General features: G+C 38.0%; 1 protein-coding gene across 2 annotated transcripts in view; it reads left to right on the plus strand.

Annotated features, from left to right (window-relative positions):
* Positions 1-8,479, plus strand: part of LOC127445876 (FERM domain-containing protein 4B-like) — a 51,434-nt gene extending 42,955 nt beyond the window's left edge. The window contains exons 19-24 of one of the 2 annotated variants that reach the window (XM_051706323.1): positions 87-219; positions 1,366-1,530; positions 2,116-2,825; positions 3,716-3,836; positions 5,729-5,920; positions 6,869-6,998. In XM_051706323.1, coding sequence (XP_051562283.1) covers positions 87-219; positions 1,366-1,530; positions 2,116-2,825; positions 3,716-3,836; positions 5,729-5,894 — 1,295 coding nt within the window. In that variant the 3' untranslated portion in view covers positions 5,895-5,920; positions 6,869-6,998. Of the gene's footprint in view, positions 1-86; positions 220-1,365; positions 1,531-2,115; positions 2,826-3,715; positions 3,837-5,728; positions 5,921-6,868 lie in introns of both variants that reach the window. The other variant, XM_051706324.1, reaches the window with a different exon arrangement.
* Positions 8,480-18,838: the final 10,359 nt, after the last annotated feature.

Below are 18,838 nucleotides of genomic sequence, written 5' to 3' on the forward strand. Positions count from 1 at the left end.
GCTAGTATAAAAGCCTGTGCCACTTCTCACTACAGGTTAACTTAAGTTGCCACCCCTTTAATCCTGTTTTACTCATGTTTTCCTAGATGAACCATCCCAGAGACAACGGTCACGTTCAGTGCAGTATTCTCCTAGCCCCAGCTCATCAAACTCCTTTTCTGCACCATACCATTCAGACCATGTAGATCCCACCAATGATGATTACCAGAACTGCAGCAGGTGAGCAAGACCCACCAACTAAGTCTCTTTAGGATTAAATGAATAGTTCGCCCAAAAATTAAAATTCTTATACTCGCCCTCATGTTGTTCCAAACCCTAACCTCCCTTCTTCCATGGAACACAATAGGAGGTGTTTGTTAGAATATTAGCCTCTGTCACCATTCACTTTTATTGCATCTTTTTTCATGGCAATGGAAGTGAATGGTGACTGAGACTAACTTACTGCCAGACATCTCCTTTTGTGTTCCATGAGCAGAAAGAAAGTCATATGGGTTTGAAACGGCATGAGAGTGAGTTAATAATTTTGAGTGAAGTATCTCTTTAAACTTTAGTACTTTATCTTGCCTTTCCCTGCCACTGGCTTGCATTTGGGCCTTGTGAGCTAGTAGAGACCTGTGAATAAGGAACCAGCCGTGCATTCCTGCCTTTCCCTGCCTCTCCTTCTTCCTTCACAATCTCCTCTTATCAGCCCAAACACTCACAGTGTTAAAAATAGTGCCCCAGGAATAAGCATGTAGCTGCTTGACTGCAAAAACTCCAGCAATAATCGCAAAGCGGGGGTGGAGAGGCCATAAGCACACAGGAAAGTTGTCCTGAAAATTTCACAGGGGCAACACTGTTTTAAAGAGATACTTCACCCAAAAATCCATGACTTTCTTTCACAGAACACAAAAAGAGATGTTAGGCAGAGTGCTAGCCTCAGTCATCATTCACTTTCATTGTATGGAAAAAAAATATGCAATGAAAGTGAGTGGTGACTGATGTAAACATTCTGCTTTTTGTGTTCCACAGAAGAAAGTAAGTCAAATGGGTTTGAAACAACATGAGGGTGAGATAATGATGAGAGAATTTTCAATTTTGGGTGAACTATCACTTTAATCGAATGAGCCAGTGATTGTAAAAGTTCAATGAGACCAGACTGTTGGAATCTGGCCATAAAATGAGATGTTATTCAGTTGACATACACAACTGTTTTTTGATCATTTGTTCTTTCAAAACCAGTGGGCTTTTGTACAAGATCTAACCAGGTAACAGAGTATCGTGACAAGAAGAGTATTTTTTTCCTTGGAGGCGTTGTATGCCATAAGAACTCCACCCATAAAGGAAGTTAGCTTTATTAAAGAATTGTTCTTATCTGTGTTGTAGATTAAATTATGGCGAAGTACAAGAAACTTTGGCCTACACTCATGGAGATGCCTTATCGATACACAGCAGCCCCTACCGTCCACCCACACGACAACCCCGGGACTCCCAGAGCATGCCCCACACCCCGCAACTTCCCCGCAATGCCTACAGCAGTGTCCAGCTCAGGTACAGTACACCAGTTTGATTTTACTCTTTCCCCTCCCACACACATGATGCCTGTATTGCATTTGTTGAGCTTAAAGGAATAAAGAACAGGGATCCCACGATCATGGAAAACCTGAAAATGTCAGGGTTTCCAAGCCTGAAAAATGTAACGGAAATGAATAAATTCATGCAGATTTCAGTAGTGATTATTGCTCTTGGTTTGTGCTTGTGTAAGATAATACTTGTCTGCAAGTCAGTGTGAAACATCGATCTGTACACTGAGGGTTTTATTGATTACAAGGTATAATTGTATAAATCTATTAATTCAAATAATTGTACGCCCAAGCATGTAATATTTTGCCAAAATCACAATAGTATTGATCACAAATTCAAGTCACTGTATTCAGTAATTATGACTGAAGTTCATGGAAAAATCATTGAAATTCATTGGTGAAATTATTTTATTTTTACAAACTGAGGGACAATTAAGATTAAGCTAGAAGTACTTTTTCAGAGATCACAATGTTTATAGTTTCATAAGCTATATTAACTATATTTTTCACGTTTTTAATCTTCATTATGTATTTTATTTCTTCCTGCATGCAGTACTCATTATCGGCAGCGCAGCGGCAGTCTGGAATCTCAATCGCAGTTTCTTACAGAGAGTGAGCCATCTGAGCCCGTCTTTACCATCTCTCCTCCTCGCCGTAGCAACAGCACTGAGATCCTTGACGATGGCTCCTCCTACACCAGCCAGTCCAGCGTAGAGTACTCTGTTCCTGGCTACCATTCCAGGGCCCAAAATCGCCATCGACGAAGGCAAGGCAACATTTACGCCAACACTGGAAGCATGCCTAATCTAGCCCAAAATGACTCGAGGTGTTATACCACTCAACCTCGGCAGCAACCAGCCACCACGGCCTATTACGTTACCGGATACCCGCGGTACACAGAACCCGAGATGTACCCAAATGGACCATATATGTATGAGACTGAGATGGAGGGGCACTATAATGTTAACCCCTCCTACCACAGACATGACCCCTACAGGAACTATGGCCAGGATGAGATGGACGGTATGTCTCAGAACCTTTATGCTACTTTAAGGCCGTCAAGGAACCGTCCTCCATCCAGAAACGAGAACTTTGTCAAAAGCATGCAAAGGGCTGACGTTGCAGAACACTTGCGAGGTTGGTACAATCGACAACACAGACAACAAGGCTACGACACCTACAGGAGTCCCCAGCAGAACCTCGGCTATAGGACCATGTCTTCAAGTTATGTACGCAGCGACAGTACAGCTTCCTACTCGTCAGGTGAGAAGTAATGTATAATATACCAACTTTTACCACACTTTTACTACACTCATGTTGAAAATACTTATGGGCTTCCATGCCTGAATTGGTCACAAATTGGTGAATCTCACAAAGAAATGACAGGGTCGTATTTCACCCTCAAATCAAAAGAAAAAAGGAAGGACTCATATTTTCCATTAAGATGAAACCTAGGACCATTAAGATTGAATTGCACCCACATTATTTTCATGACAGTTAATCACATTTCCCACTCAATTTTTTGTATTTTCGTAATCCAAAGCAATCTTGTGTAGACACAAGGATTTTTTATTTGTATTTTTTTTAATCTGCATTAATTAATTTACAACAAAATCTCACAATGTATATTTACAGTTGTTCTGTACAATTTAAATAATATGTCATTGTCATGAAAATGTCACATTGCAAAATATCCCAACTGGCCTAAAAATAGGCTTCATTTTCTTTATGCAAAATATAATGTCTTTGTTTTCTTAGATTTTGAGGTGAAATATAACCTGGCTGGAAATTTCTTAACAGTTTTCATAAGATTCAGCCAAATAGTGGCCATTCGATATAATGACGCTTTATACATACGCATACAAATAAAATGTAAAGATGGCAAATGAGACATACACAACATTGCTGAAATTAAATGAACATATTTTACACAAAAATCTATTGACAAGGCTATCAGTATATTAACTAACTAACAGATAATGGTTGTTGTTGATTATGTCAAAATGTCCAAATGTTGGCTGATCAATCAGCCTGGCTTATATAGGTCTTACTGGTTTTCTCCTAAAAGTCATTTTTCTTCACGCTGAACAGAATAGTTTTCTATAAGAGGTTCTCCTTCATTAATTTCCATTTCATCTTCATTTTATTGGCAGTTGGTTCAGGGAACTGGCACGGTCGACCAGTCATGGCAATGTCGGAGTATGATTTGCCTCTTGCACACCATCAGTCCTATGGCTACAACACTGTCCATCACGGTCACCCCTTACACAGCAGGTACAACTCTTCTGTGCTCTGTCATCCTTTGAAGATGACCTCATTAGCCTTTTTCTGAATTGCCTTAACCAGAGTGAAGCACCTCCATCAAAATGCCATGCTAAATGCCAGCTCACCGCTGGGTGGTTCTATAATGCAGTGAATTGCTCACAACTTAATTGTGTGCTTGCTAAGGCAAGCATCACTATTGCTATTGCTCATACTTGTTCAAATCCCCAACCTAAACTATTGAACTTTGAACTCGTCCTGCACTGTTTGTGGTACAGACATGAATGATGCCTCAAATCATGTGGTTTGTTATGGAGAGATGTGCTATTGCTTTTCTAAGTAAGCAGACTCTTTTGACATGTGCCAGTAAGCAACCACCCTGAACACCTTAGAAACGCCTTAGCAACCATCAAGAACACCCTTGCAACCACATACGACCTGGTATCCACGCACAACACATTAGCATTGTGGTGATGAGTTTTGCTAGGGCAAGCATCGCTAAACATTTTCTTAAAAAATACAAAAATCTAGTTTAATGTTTTTTAATTTTATTTCTTGATCTGCCAAATAGTACACTATCTAATGTTCCAGTTAAGTAGGGGCGTGGTCTAGACTGTTGATGCTAAAAGCTTGCCAGAGCGCTGGTACAGTACCTGCTCTCACACTTTCTTCTCCTTATGACCATTCTTTCCCCACAGATGCAACTCCAGCATACACCCTAAACGTGCTTGGCACTACCCTCAATACTATCCTCCTCATTACTCCCAAGCTTGCTCTTCCTCCCTCCCTCCTCCTCATTCTCCTTCCTCCTCCTCTTGCTATCAGCTGAAGCAGATGGGTTTGTCTCCGCCTCAAACTGGTGGTGCAAGACATGAAAGGCTTAATAAAGCTCCATTTGCTAAGTGTAGCCCTTGATAGTAAGTAAAGCGCCAGCCGTGTGGGGTTGCTTTGTCTGTTCCTAGAGTGATTTGCTGCTTAGTCAGCGTCTGAAGCTTGTCGTGTGTTGTAAAAGTTCGATTGCATGGCTTTCTTGTAATTTCTTGTAATGTTTCTCCAAACAAGAAAGGATATTTTGCCCCATTTATTGACACTCATGTTGTTGTAAACCCAGACTTTCTTCCACTGAATGCAAACTAAAATATTTTGCTAAATGTCCAGAGTGTGCTTTTCATTCAATGAAATTGTGTGGGGACTGAGGCTGACGAGCTACAAAAATGACAAAAAATACACCATAAAAGTAGTCCATACTACTTGTGTGCTATATTCCAGGTCTTCTGAATCCATATGATAGCTTTGTATGAGGAACAGAATGAAATTTAATTAGTTATTCCTTGAAAAATTTCCTCCGCTGTAGCGCTTAGATCTAATTTGAGCTTGTGATCAATTTAAATATGGTGCGTCAAGACGGTTTGTGACAGCTTTAACGTCAGTGATGTCAAGCGTAGTTGTTTCTTGCGCATCTCAACAGAGATGTTAAAATTTACGGCATTTACTTCGAATTTCAAAAATAGTTCATAAGACTTGTGCGCTACATTCCAAGATCTGAAGCCACACAATTGCTTTGTGTGTGGAACAGAACAAAATGTAAGTTGTTATTCATTGAAAATGTTCCGCTGCCGTAGCTCTAAGATGCACGAGTTGTCCTGGCACATGAAAAAACAAAGTATACTTTGACCTTTAGTACCCATTATGACTAAGAGCACTTAATTTCACCTTCGTTTGTGTTCCACGGAAGAAAGAAATGAATTTGGAATGACATGAGGGTGAGTAAATTATGATCAAATTTTTATTTTTGGGGGAACTATCCCTTTCAGCATCAACGAACCTCTCTGGCTGTGTTATGAACACATGTGAACACCTGATTATCAGATTTATCTGACTGCTTGCCCTTCCTCCCAAACCAGCCCTGACCCCTATCTGCTGGCTCCACCTCCTGACCCTCTGGACAGATACCCACCCGAGTATGGGTGGATGACTCCAGGCAGGAGAAGCCCATTGCCAGTGCCTTTAGAAGTGCCTGGTGCTGTTGCCAGTGGTTATGACCAGGAATACTTTTACAGTCATTGTTAGTGACACAGACAACACATAAAAACTTGGTGAGATATAAACATAAAGGACCCACATTGACTCTCTATGATAGCGAATCACACAGGGGCTTAACAATTCTTCCTAAAGCACTACGTGAAACTGCATTCACTTTCTTCTCCACGGCACTCTCTGCATAGAATTCTATACTCACTGGTGGTGGGATGGTTGTGTCTTTTGTTTGAAAAAAGGGTGAGGGGAAAGCATGCAACCGCTGCACTAAATGTTTATGCTTTGCTGTGTGCAAGTTTTGACTAGCATACGTGTGTTTTCGTATGGTCTGCTTCAGGTGTGTGAATGTTTAACTCTGTGCAGTGATGTTTTGTCTCACTCAAATTACTTGAAATCTGTCTGAAAAGCGTTTACGCACATTAATCAAAAACAGTCATCAAATTGGCCGCCACATAAGGAAACACGGCAAGTTTCTTGTCCAGATATACTAAATCCATTTGCATGAAGCGGAAACAAATGCAGCAAAACTAGCTGCACAAGGAGCTATTTTTGTATCAGTAATATTCCTGCAAACCATTGACTGTGACTCTGGTTTTTAGTATATCTGGCAATATATATATATTATATGTGAACAAATTGGGCTTTAAAATATTTGACCTGATCTATCATTTTAAGTCACTTTGACCCAGAAATGCATTTTGAGTTCCTTGCATTAAAGTAAAAGGGAAAGTCTCAGCTTCATAATGATACAATTATTAGGTTTCTACTTATTATAATCAGTATGTTTGCAAAGATATAATCATTTAAACATTGCCTAAGACTTTTTACTTTAGTGCATAAAACTCAAAACATTGTTTCTAGGTCAAATTGACTCAAAATGATGGAGCAGTTTACATATTCAGCTTTTTTGTATATTTGTAAGTCAATGTCTCCTTGCATGTTTGTTGTTGATTTTTTTGTAATTATTAAAATATTTACTCAGATATATATTTGTTTTCAATTTGCAGATCGTACATGGACGTGAACCAACGTGATTCTCACTTGAGCAGTCCAATGGACAGCAGTTTTGACTCTGAAGACCAGCGGACACTTTATTGGCATGAAGACTCAAAACCAGGAACAATAGTGTAGAGAGCAAGATAAATTGTTTCCTTCTCTCTTTTGCTCACTTGTGTGCCTTGTTCTCATTCTCATCACATTTGCTTATTAATGGCAATGAGTTCCAAAATTTGAAACGCAACAACCTCTTTTGGAACGTTACAGGACAAGGGCCTTAAAAAAATATGTGCATGTAGTTGATCCTGCTGGGTGACTTCAGAAAGGACAAAGTATTCTGTGCTACATACCTAAAGTGATAGCACTTTGACTTAAAGAACTGCTGTGGAAACTTTGGACTTTGAGGCTGTAGTGTACTGAACAGATTGGAGTGAATACATTTTCATCCACTTGGCGTGACATTGAAGGATTTTGCAGACATTGAAAATTACGTCAGGCACAAACCAGCATTGATATGAAGGAATGAGACTGGACAACTTTAATGTGTGCAAAGTCTCACCAAAATATTTTGTAAAGCTTTTTTTCACACTTGGATTTTAAATGTTATTCATATGCTGATCTCATGTTTTCTTGAGAAACCTTTTACAGTGTTTTTGTATTCATAACCCTTAAACTGAAAGTACTTGGAATGTGACCATACAAGAAAATCCTTTTATATCCAGTATTTTCTTACACCGTTTTAGTGCATTCACAATACAGGCATTGTTCCAGATCCTTTGTTGCTTTGCACTGTGACGCCTGTGTACCATTTTTAACTTGGTTCACAACCAGTAACACTGTTCTTGATTAGTGTGCAACTAACTTGAACCAGTCACAAACAGTATTACTGGGTTTCTGATTTTGCATATGCCAAGTACTAGTAAATCATGCCTGGAGCTTACATTTCACTTTGCGTCAGCCAGTGCAAAGTATTTAAATGTCTTTTTTCGAATACTGCTAAAACAAAAAGCAAGTGCTTTAAGAAACAACTAATTAATGAAAGAGAAACTAATTTTTTTCAACTTGGCTATATGGAAGGACAGTTGTTGTACAGTCACTAACAAACTGTCAGGTACAGTTATTTTGGAAATTTAAAATTGCACTTTTAACCCAAATAGACTTTACTCACCACTAAATATTGGAAACCGTGACCTTGCGCACAACATTTATCTTTTTCTTTCTCCAGAAGGGAACTGTATACTGTATGTATTTGTAAATAATGTAAAAAGTTTTGTTATATTTTTTTCACCTTTTTAGAGATTTGTTTTTATCATTTTGTAAGATTTGTTTTGAAAGGATATAATATATAGTTTGGATTCTTCGAAATGTCTCGAAAGAAAATTCATTGGAATTAAATGAGAATACCAAAAATTCACAGACTTGTTATTGACTATATTAATTTTAAAACATGAATGGTTTGATGCAGTGTTTATTAGAGTAAATATAACTTTATAACTAGGGATGCACCAATACTGTATGAACATTTTTGGCAGATACCGATTTTTAACAAAAACCTATTAGCCGTTACCTTTATTTTGCCACTTACCTTATTTTTTTATTTTTCATTAGATCATTGTATTTATTTAGGAATAATGCTTTAAAAATGTTCAAAGAGGTACAAAAGCTATTTTATTCTTCAAACAATAAATAATTTCCATTCTACATGGATTGATTCTGTTGAACACAAGACAGCCAATTTTTAAAGAACCACAATAAAAAATAAATTCGAGTAAAAAGATTTTTTACAAATTGATAACATGATTTATGTGGGTGAAAAAAAAAAAAAAAAAAAAAAGGCTATTTTGCACTTCTAAAACATATTTGCACTTCCGTTTTAGCAGTTCTAAACAAATAGAACTCACATTTTATATATTATGATAGAACATTACAAATTTTTACTTTTTTGGATATTTATTTTGGTAGGTTTTTCTTTATATTGCAAAGAGAAAAAATATTTTTATAAACTTTATGCAATGCAATAAAGGTACCTTATTAATTCTAATAAACCGTAGGTTTTTCATATATAATTGTTTTCATTCTTATGCCGATGGTTTTAATTTTGTCAAGAATTTGCTGAAAATTATATTGGTGGCTGATACATCGGTGCATCCCTATTTATAACTCCATAAAGACATTTATTAGCAAATCTTGGTGTTCTGTTACCCATTATGAGAGATTCGATTGTTTTAACCATGAAAAAGCTGTTTTTTTTTTATTTTGTTTTGCCTGCCAATCGAGATAAAAAGAAGCCATAAGAAAACTCCTTCGAGAAGACATGAATGGACTCCTGTGAAACCCCACAATACTTGTGTGTCTGCGGCAGGCGTTTTATTTCAGGTAAAAATAAATAAGAAGGATAAATGTCACAAAAACATGCTGAAATGTTCAAATAAAGCAGCATTTAGCTTATCCTCCAATGAATATGACAGGGAAGCTATCATGAGCTGTGATTTAAACTGCATTGTTCCTAATGTAGTTCTCTTTTAGAAAAAAGAAGAAAAAAACTTTTTTTTCATGCTTTTCGGCATGTTTTTCATTGTTAAAACTGCCAAATCTGTGAGATATTTCTCAGTTTTCCACATGTTTTTCCCCACACTTAACTACCCCCCAGTGAATGACGCATTGCCGACTGTATGTGTGGAAATGCTAGTTTGAGAATAAGTAGGCCACCATTTGAGTTATAAAGATGACCTTTATTATAATTTAAGATTATATCATTTCCATTACATCATTTCCATTCCATTTACTTTAATTATTTCAATAGACACTTTTAACCAAAAAGGTGACCTAGAAGAGAAGAGTAGCACAAGCCAAAGAGACAATAACAGTTCAAATGTTTTAGTCAAATTATCTAGTTCATTGTCTGAAATTCATACAATTCTCATTCAAATACAACCACTTTTGTTAAAGCTGCACACTCTTGTGTTTCTGACACTGCAGAGTTCAGTCATTCTCATGGTTAAGAAAGGGCAACTTGTCATAATGCACGAAGTATTAAACCTGAAGAACATGTTTTTGAGGCTTGCCTCTGTGACTAAAAGCACATGAGCCACTCCCCTATAGATAAGCAAAGGGCTAAATCCAGGTAGTGTCATATGTTTACACAATGAGGTAAGAACAGAACATGAAGCTTGCTTTCTTTTTATGCTGCTCTTTTGATAAATAGTCATAATGTATATACACTTATGTTCAGACATCAAGCGATTAAAAACATGCAATGCATTGAAAAATTTCACAGGTGTTTATTTGGATGTGTGTTGTACAAAAAGTGTAAGATTTCACTTTAAGACAAAAACAGGTATTATTATTATTATTATTTTTTTTTTAGGTATGTCAAAGGTTTTATAATCTCTTATGACCTTTGACCCCTATCCTTTCCTAGGCCATTCCTTGGGTGAATCTCCAAACGTATGACAAGAACATATTTCACCACGCAATAAATGCATAAATATATTTAAATTTGCAGGCAAGATGTGCATCATTGTCATGGAAATAATGTTACAATACAAAATGGGGGCAGTGGTAGCTCAGCAGTTAAGGCTCTGGGTTACTGATTAGAAGGTCAGGGGTTCAAGCCCCAGTACCACCAAGATGCCACTGTTGGGCCCTTGAGCAAGGCCCTTGACCCTATCTGCTCCAGGGGTGCTGTATCATGGCTGACCCTGCACTCTGACCCCAGCCTAGCTGGGATATGTGAAAAAAAAAAAAAGAATTTCACTGTATATGTGCAAATGTATAATGTGTGATAAATAAATACAATTATTAATTATTAAATTATAAATGGTTCTAAATATAGGCTTTATTTTTTTGTTGTTGTGCAAATTATAACATATATATATATATATATATATATATATATATATATATATATATATATATATATTAGGGTGAAATATGACCCGGGCATTTCTTCATGATATTCAACCTCATACAGCTCTTGAAGTAGCTCCTCTCTCCCCACATCCCCCTCTTGAGTGTTCTCCTCTAGGCTTTGAGAAAGATACAGAGGCTTTGTTCTGCTGAACTGTGGCCCAGGGCTATCCGCCCTACTCTCCTTCTGAAGAATGCTGAGATGTTTGCACTGCAGCTGTGCCCCTCTGTCTAAGCTCCCCTTGCTCTTGTAGACACCAGCTGTACAAAGATATCAGGGAGGTCATCCCCAGCTGACACAAACAATGGCCCTCTATTAGTCCCTCGTGAACACACACACTATCCAGTTGTCAAGTGAGTTCATGATTATGCCCCGTACTTAAACTTCACAGTATTTTGTTGTGGTATTTCTTAATTTAAAGCTACTGTAACTGAGTGAGTGATATTTTATTAATCCAATTTTTTCCAAATGAAGAACCAGGGCCTATTATACCACACGATTTCTTACCCCAAAATCAATTTCAGGTGGCATTTGACTAAAAAATACATCCACAACAAACTATTACTGTACACCCCACAAACTTGCTGCATATTAAAGAGAGAGTTCATCCAAAAAAGAACATTCTCTCATCATTTACTCACCCTCATGCCATCCCATATGTGTATGACTTTCTTTCTTCTGCTGAAAACAAAAAAGAAGAAAAGTAGGAGGCCACTAGGAGGTGTTGTCTTTCTAAATGAGAAAAAAGGGGGTATGTTGTCACTTTTTCTGATTGTCATTGGCCATGAAGGTTTGTAACTGTTTTTGATTAGCTACTCCATATTTTAAAATGCACGTTATACACTCTTTGTTTTCAAATACCTGACGAAGGTCACATGACTGAAACATTAATTATTATTAATTAAATTGTTTATTCGCAAGCTGCAGCAGTGTGCAGGATTTTGTTTCTTGTTTATTCTGCTGAAAACAAAGAGATTATTAGAAGAATATTTCAGCTCTGTAGGTCCTCACAATGCAATTGAAAAAGAAAAGTAATCCATGCGACTCCATTGGTTAAATCCGTCTTCAGAAGCGATATGATAGGTATGGGAGAGAAACAGATTAATATTTAAGTCCTTCCTTTACCATAAATTCTCCTAGTATGTGGCGATATGCACGAAAAATACGAATTGCCAAAAACAAAGGAAGAAGAATGTGAAAGTGAGAGTGGAGATTGATTGTAAAAAGTACTTAAAATGTTTCTGTTTCTCACCCACACTCATCATATCATTTCTGAAAATATTGATTCAACCACTGGAGTCATGTGTATTACTTTTACACTGCCTTTATATACTTTTTGGACCTTCAAAATTTTGGAACCCATTCACTTACATTCTGAGGACATACAGAACTGAGATATTCTTCTAAAAATCTTTGTTTATGTTCAGAAGAAGATAGAAAGTCATAAACATCTGAGATGGCATGAGGGTGAGTAAATGATGAGAACATTTTCATTTTTGGGTGAACTGTCACTTTAAGACTTTAAGATTTTTTTTTACTATAGGGAAATATTTGTTCGCTGAATCAAAAGTTTAGGTGCATTTAGTACTGTTTCATTTTGCATTTAAAAATGTTTTGTTGTTGTCCTTTTATGTAAAATACTTGAATTTAATACATTTATTAATATAAATTCCAAAATAATTCAGTAACGTTGTTACCTATAAATTTAAGTCAGCATCAAATCATATTTTTTTGTGATTGTATGTATAATAATTAGACTTAGAAAATAATATTATTAAATATATTTGATGTTAAGAGGGAATTCATTATGAGGCAATGTTTTGCCCCTAAATTTCACCCAAAAATGAAAATTCTCACATCATTTACTCACCCTCGTGCCATCCCACATGTATGACTGACTTTCTTCTGCAAAACCCAAAAAGATTTTTAGAAGAATATTTCAGTTCTGTAGGTCCACACAATGCAAGTACATAGTAACCAAAACTTTGAAGCTCTGAAAATCACATAAAGGCAGAACAAAAGTAAACCATATGACTCCAGTCTTTAAATCCATATCTTCAGAAGCGATTTGATAGGTGTGGGTGAGAAACAGATCAATATTTAAGTCTTTTTTACAATAAATTCTCCTCCTTGCACAGCCGGTGGCCATGTGCACAAAGAATGCGAATCGCCAAAAACAAAAGAAGAATGTGAAAGTGGAGATTTATAGTTAAAAAGGACTTAAATATTTATCTGTTTCTCACCCACACCTATCACATTGCTTTTGAAGACATGGATTTATTCACTGGAGTCTTACGGATTACTTTTATGCTGCCTTTATGTGCTTTTTCGAGCAACACATTTTTGGTACCCATTGACTTGCACTGCATGGACCTACAGAGCTGAAATATTCTTTTAAAAATCTTCATTTGTTGTCAGCAGAAGAAAGAAAGTCATTAACATCTGGGATGGCATGAGGTTGAGTAACTAATAAGAGGATTTTAACTATCCCTTTAACAACCCTAAACACACAAACACACATGTAAGTACAGTGCACAAGTATCAAATTATTATTATTTTTTAACAAAAACCTTAGTTATAATCTTGTAAATTGACTACCTTATGCAGTAGTCTATCTTGCTATATTAGTCTATATTGCTATATTATTCCATGTAGATATTTCTGCAGTTCAGAGTGGTGAAGCATACTGAAAAAAAAGGTGCAAGTTCAATCACACTAAGAAGTGGTCCTGGAGCTATTACCTTTGTGCCCATGCTGTGAACTGGGCATCTTATCTCAGGTGGCTCCATGAGGACTGTCCCTGTATAATGTCATGGACTTTGCATAAAAGCATCGGCTGAATGACAAATTGCTATACCTGCATACTATATAAATAAATATGAATGGAAGCATGCTATTCAACATTTATTTAATTACATAACAGATGGAAAATGAAAAGTGTATTACAAGTGTATATAAATATATATATATATATTCCACTAAATGTAAAAAAAAAAAAAGAAGTTCACATGGTCAAAGACACCTTAATTGAGGAATACCTGGACTGTCAGATGAAAAGACCACTTCATGTAAAAATTATAGTAAAAATTATTGTCAAAAAGTATATATGTCTGTGTCATTTTTATTAACCCACATCTACATTTAAAGGATAATCTGCTAATTAGAAGTCAACGAACAATACCATTGCATTTTCCTCAGTTTGTGGTTTGCATTTGTATAGCGTTCGGTTTTCAGGGGAAACTGATGGCAAATTATAACTGATGATAAAATACATGATGCCAGTTCCTTTTAAATAATATATGCAAATACTAAAAGTTTATTTTTATCAACATCTTCCTGTTCATCAGTCATATGTCTAACATTATCAAACATCATTCATGTTTTCCCTCTGTATTGGCCCTTGAGTTCCTAACAGTACATGCCTGAAGTAATGAAGTAAAAAGATCCATTTGAAGAAACATTCATCATGCATTCTGCTGAGAAGTCAAACAGAACTCTTAGAGCTCAAGTATCTTAACATTTCACGTTCATTTGCTCAGGTCACTGCTACAGTTCTCACAGTAGAATGGTGGAGACTTTTGCACCATTCACAGAGGAAAATAACAATAAAAGAAATCAGAAAATGTGAAAATCTAGTTCATTCCTTATTTTAATGGGTCATCTCTTTCAAACATCCCAATAATTCCTTTGCAAGTATAGTTCAGCATAAGATTAACAAGCTAAAAACGGCTGTTTTTAAATGGAAACACATGAGAGTGAAGTCGCTGATACAGCAACTTCAGAAAGCAAGGAACTCAGCATGATTTACTGCAGGTAAGTCTGCACAGATGCTTTGAAATGCTCCAAAACACCCTGAAATCTACTGAAGCTATTGATTAGGATAAGAGAGGTGGACAGGAAAAAAAGTGGGTGATTGGGATGTGTTTGGGAGTAAGCTACCTTTTAAGTCACCATGAAGTTGCTGTCAAGATATAAGAGTTAGAAGACTCCTTCACTCTGAAATGGAACTATGAGTTCAGTCTGTGATTTAAGCGTCTAATGAGAGACAGCTGTTAAAAGCCTAAGGTATTGTGCTCACTATGCATTACTTGGTTGTATTTTTGTACAAAACCTTTCTAACTAGATAGCTAAAGTTTGTCAAGACAGAGTTTGATGTTGGCTTGACAAAGCCTTGCTGAAAAGTTTTTAAAAGATTTAAGTTTGGTGGTTAAACAGACATTACAGTAGACAAACAGCCAGCTACCTAGCTAGATAGATAGACCAACTGTCTGATAGATGGACAGATAAGACAGATGGACGGACAGAAAGTTGGAAAGGCAGATTCCGTCAATGTAAGTCTATGGGATTCTTCACATTTTTGACCGTCTTCTTTGCAGAAACTGCAAGTCCGATGAGTTAGAAAAGACATAGCACACTATTTCAGGACAGTCTGAAGGTCTGTACCAGGTTTGGTGGATGTAGTTTGAAAGCTCCAGGAGGACTGTTAGAAATTTTAGCCTCGGTTAAGGGATTTTGAGAAAACCCTAAAACAAAGTTTGTAGAATAAACAATATGTTGGCTTTGTCAAGCCAAAATAATAATGAAATAAAACATGGTACCCAAATGTGGCTTTGTTATCAACATGTTTTGCATAGATTTACAAGTACAGCGTCATAGCAAATTTAACAACTATCATCAAGATTTCACTCTATGCTGGGTTATTTTTTTCAACCCAAATGCTGGGTTGGGCATGTTGGGTCATTTTATTGGGTTATTTTCTCGCTGTTGGGTAGTTTTTGTGTAACCCAGCTGCTGGGTTAGTGGCTGGGTCATTTTCACTAGCAGTTAAAACTATACACCCCTTCCCCCACCCCGATGTTACAACCCAGTGGTGGTATCAGAACAACCCAGCTGCTGAATTACCTGAACGCGGGCTTTTTGGATCATCTTCAGGAGTATTTTATTGGGTTATTTTCTCACTGTTGGGTAGTTTTTGTGTAACCCAGCTGCTGGGTTAATTAATAGAGAGCTGTGCTTCAATTCTGACCATATGTGGAATGTGGGACACCCAAGTAAATTATCTTTAAGGTAGGTAAATGAATGATGTTTGATAATGTTAGACATTTGACTGATGAAAAGGAAGATGTTGATAAAAATAAACGTATAGTATTTGCATATTTTATTTAATAGGAACTGGCATCATGTATTAATATCCTATTGACAATGTCCTGTCCGGTGCATTTTAAGTGTGATTCAAACTTGAAACCACTACTTAAGTTAAGCTGCCTCTGCATCACGCACACACTTTGTTAAGAATGCACAAGACCTAAGCTCCTGATTTTGCATCATTTCAAGTGTGAGAGCTGCCTGTCGTGCTGACGGATCTAGGTGAGAGCTGCGTTTTGCATTGACGGATCGAGTGTGAGAGCTGCATGTGGAGTTTACAGATTTAGGTGAGAGCTGCATGTGGAGTTTACAGATCTAGGTGAGAGCTGCATGTGGAGTTTACAGATCTAGGTGAGAGCTGCATGTGGCATTTATGGATTGAGTGTGAGAGCTGCCTGTTCCGTTTACGGATCGAGTGTGAGAGCTGCATTTTGCATTGACGGATCTAGGTGAGAGTGCGTTTTGCGTTGACAGATCGAGTGTGAGAGCTGCATGTGGCGTTTACAGATCTAGGTGAGAGCTGCGTTTTGCATTGACGGATCGAGTGTGAGAGCTGCATGTGGCGTTTACAGATCTAGGTGAGAGCTGCATGTGGAGTTTACAGATCTAGGTGAGAGCTGCATGTGGCATTTATGGATTGAGTGTGAGAGCTGCCTATGGCGTTTACGGATTGAGTGTGAGAGCTGCCTGTTCCGTTTACGGATCGAGTGTGACAGCTGCGTTTTGCATTGACGGATCTAGGTGAGAGTGCGTTTTGCGTTGACAGATCGAGTGTGAGAGCTGCATGTGGCGTTTACAGATCTAGGTGAGAGCTGTGTTTTGCATTGACGGATTGAGTGTGAGAGCTGCATGTGGCGTTTACAGATCTAGGTGAGAGCTGCGTTTTGCGTTGACAGATCGAGTGTGAGAGCTGCATGTGGCGTTTACAGATCTAGGTGAGAGCTGCGTTTTGCATTGACGGATTGAGTGTGAGAGCTGCATATGGCGTTTACAGATCTAGGTGAGAGCTGCGTTTTGCGTTGACAGATCGAGTGTGAGAGCTGCATGTGGCGTTTACAGATCTAGGTGAGAGCTGCGTTTTGCGTTGATGGATCGAGTGTGAGAGCTGCCTGTGGCGTTTACGGATCTAGGTGAGAGCTGCGTTTTGCATTGACGGATCGAGTGTGAAAGCTGCGTATTGCGTTGATGGATCTAGGTGAGAGCTGCGTTTTGTGTTGACAGATCGAGTGTGAGAGCTGCATGTGGTGCTGACGGATCTAGGTGAGAGCTGCGTTTTGCATTGACGGATTGAGTGTGAGAGCTGCATATGGCGTTTACGGATCTAGGTGAGAGCTGCGTTTTGCGTTGACGGATCGAGAATGAGAGCTGCATGTGGCGTTTACGGATCGAGTGTGAGAGCTGCGTTTTGCGTTGATGGATCTTGGTGAGAGCTGCGTTTTGTGTTGACGGATCGAGTGTGAGAGCTGCCTGTGGCATTTACAGATCTAGGAGAGGGCTGCATGTGGTATTTATGGATCGAGTGTGAGAGCTGCGTTTTGCATTGATGGATCTAGGTGAGAGCTGCGTTTTGCGTTGACTGATCGAGTGTGAGAGCTGCATGTGGCGTTTACGGATCTAGGTGAGAGCTGCGTTTTGCATTGACGGATCGAGTGTGAGAGCTGCATGTGGCATTTACAGATCTAGGTGAGAGCTGCGTTTTGCATTGACGGAACGCAAATGCCCAGCTTGTATAGCTAATGCGCATGCGCATTCTATAACAGCGAAATACCACATTGTTTTTATTCATTACAGTTGTATGTATGGAACACAACAGAATGGAACCAAATGCAAGGTTGAACTCCTTTCCTGACAAAGCGTTTAAAAGCCCATTGCTTAATCTGAGAAATGCTTAAAAGAGAGCAAGGCCAAATACCTCCACCTACTGTAAGGGGCTGTTCACACTGAACGCTATTGCAACCATCTATTAGTTTTTCTACGAAAACACGTGCTAGACGAACGTCTTTGTTTCGCCTTTTTTTGTTTATTCAGCATCTCATGCAGGAGCACTGTTTTTTAGATGCTGTGTCTAATTAAAAACTTTAAAAAGCATCTTGAGACACCTGCTTTGTATTAAAATGTATTTTTAGCGCAAGAATGCGATCGATCTGAAGTCATCGTCAGTGCTTGGCCAAAATTTGAAGGCACAGTTTGAGCACTCAAATGTGCATTTATATATATATATATATATATATATATATATATATATATATATATATATATATATAATACAATATCACAATTGCTTATAAGGATACACAACTTCTGCCGAAGCGCTGCGGGGAATCAGGATGCTGAAGCGGCTCATTCACCAGCGAAGCATCAAGCAGCAAGGCGGAGTGATGTTCGCCAGAGCACTGCAGGGGAGTGGAGAGTCTTCTCGTTGCCGTGAAGATTTCGCCCGTTGACGTAGTCGATGGCGAAGCAGTAGAGGGCTGCTTGACGAGAGATGAATCGCTGTCTTGAAGGAAGAAAATTCTGAGGAATGGTGTTTGCATGCCTGCTTTTATAGCGGACAGCTTTGCGCCTTAAAGTGTGGGGCTCAAACACCATAGCCAATATTAGAATATTGGTGTTATTGTAGAAGGGTTTCAACGAGGTCATTTAGAAGGACACTCCCCATATACGTTAGCAGAACGCAGTGTCAAGTGTACTGAGTCGAAAGGGAACTGTTTTTTTCTATGACCATCTGCTTTGTTGACCTGGATATTTTTTTTTAAAAAACACACACACACAGCTTTTATTAAAAATTATGTAAAGGTCATCACAAGATAAATGTCATATTTTGAAGAATGCAAGTGAAAGACTGGTCCTAATATAAATATATTTTAATGTAAGCCAGCAAGCCTTGGCTATGATATTTAAATGTGTCACATGAGGACATAATGTA

Source organism: Myxocyprinus asiaticus, chromosome 9 (genome assembly GCF_019703515.2).
Source record: "Myxocyprinus asiaticus isolate MX2 ecotype Aquarium Trade chromosome 9, UBuf_Myxa_2, whole genome shotgun sequence".
In the NCBI taxonomy this organism is placed as follows: domain Eukaryota; kingdom Metazoa; phylum Chordata; class Actinopteri; order Cypriniformes; family Catostomidae; genus Myxocyprinus; species Myxocyprinus asiaticus.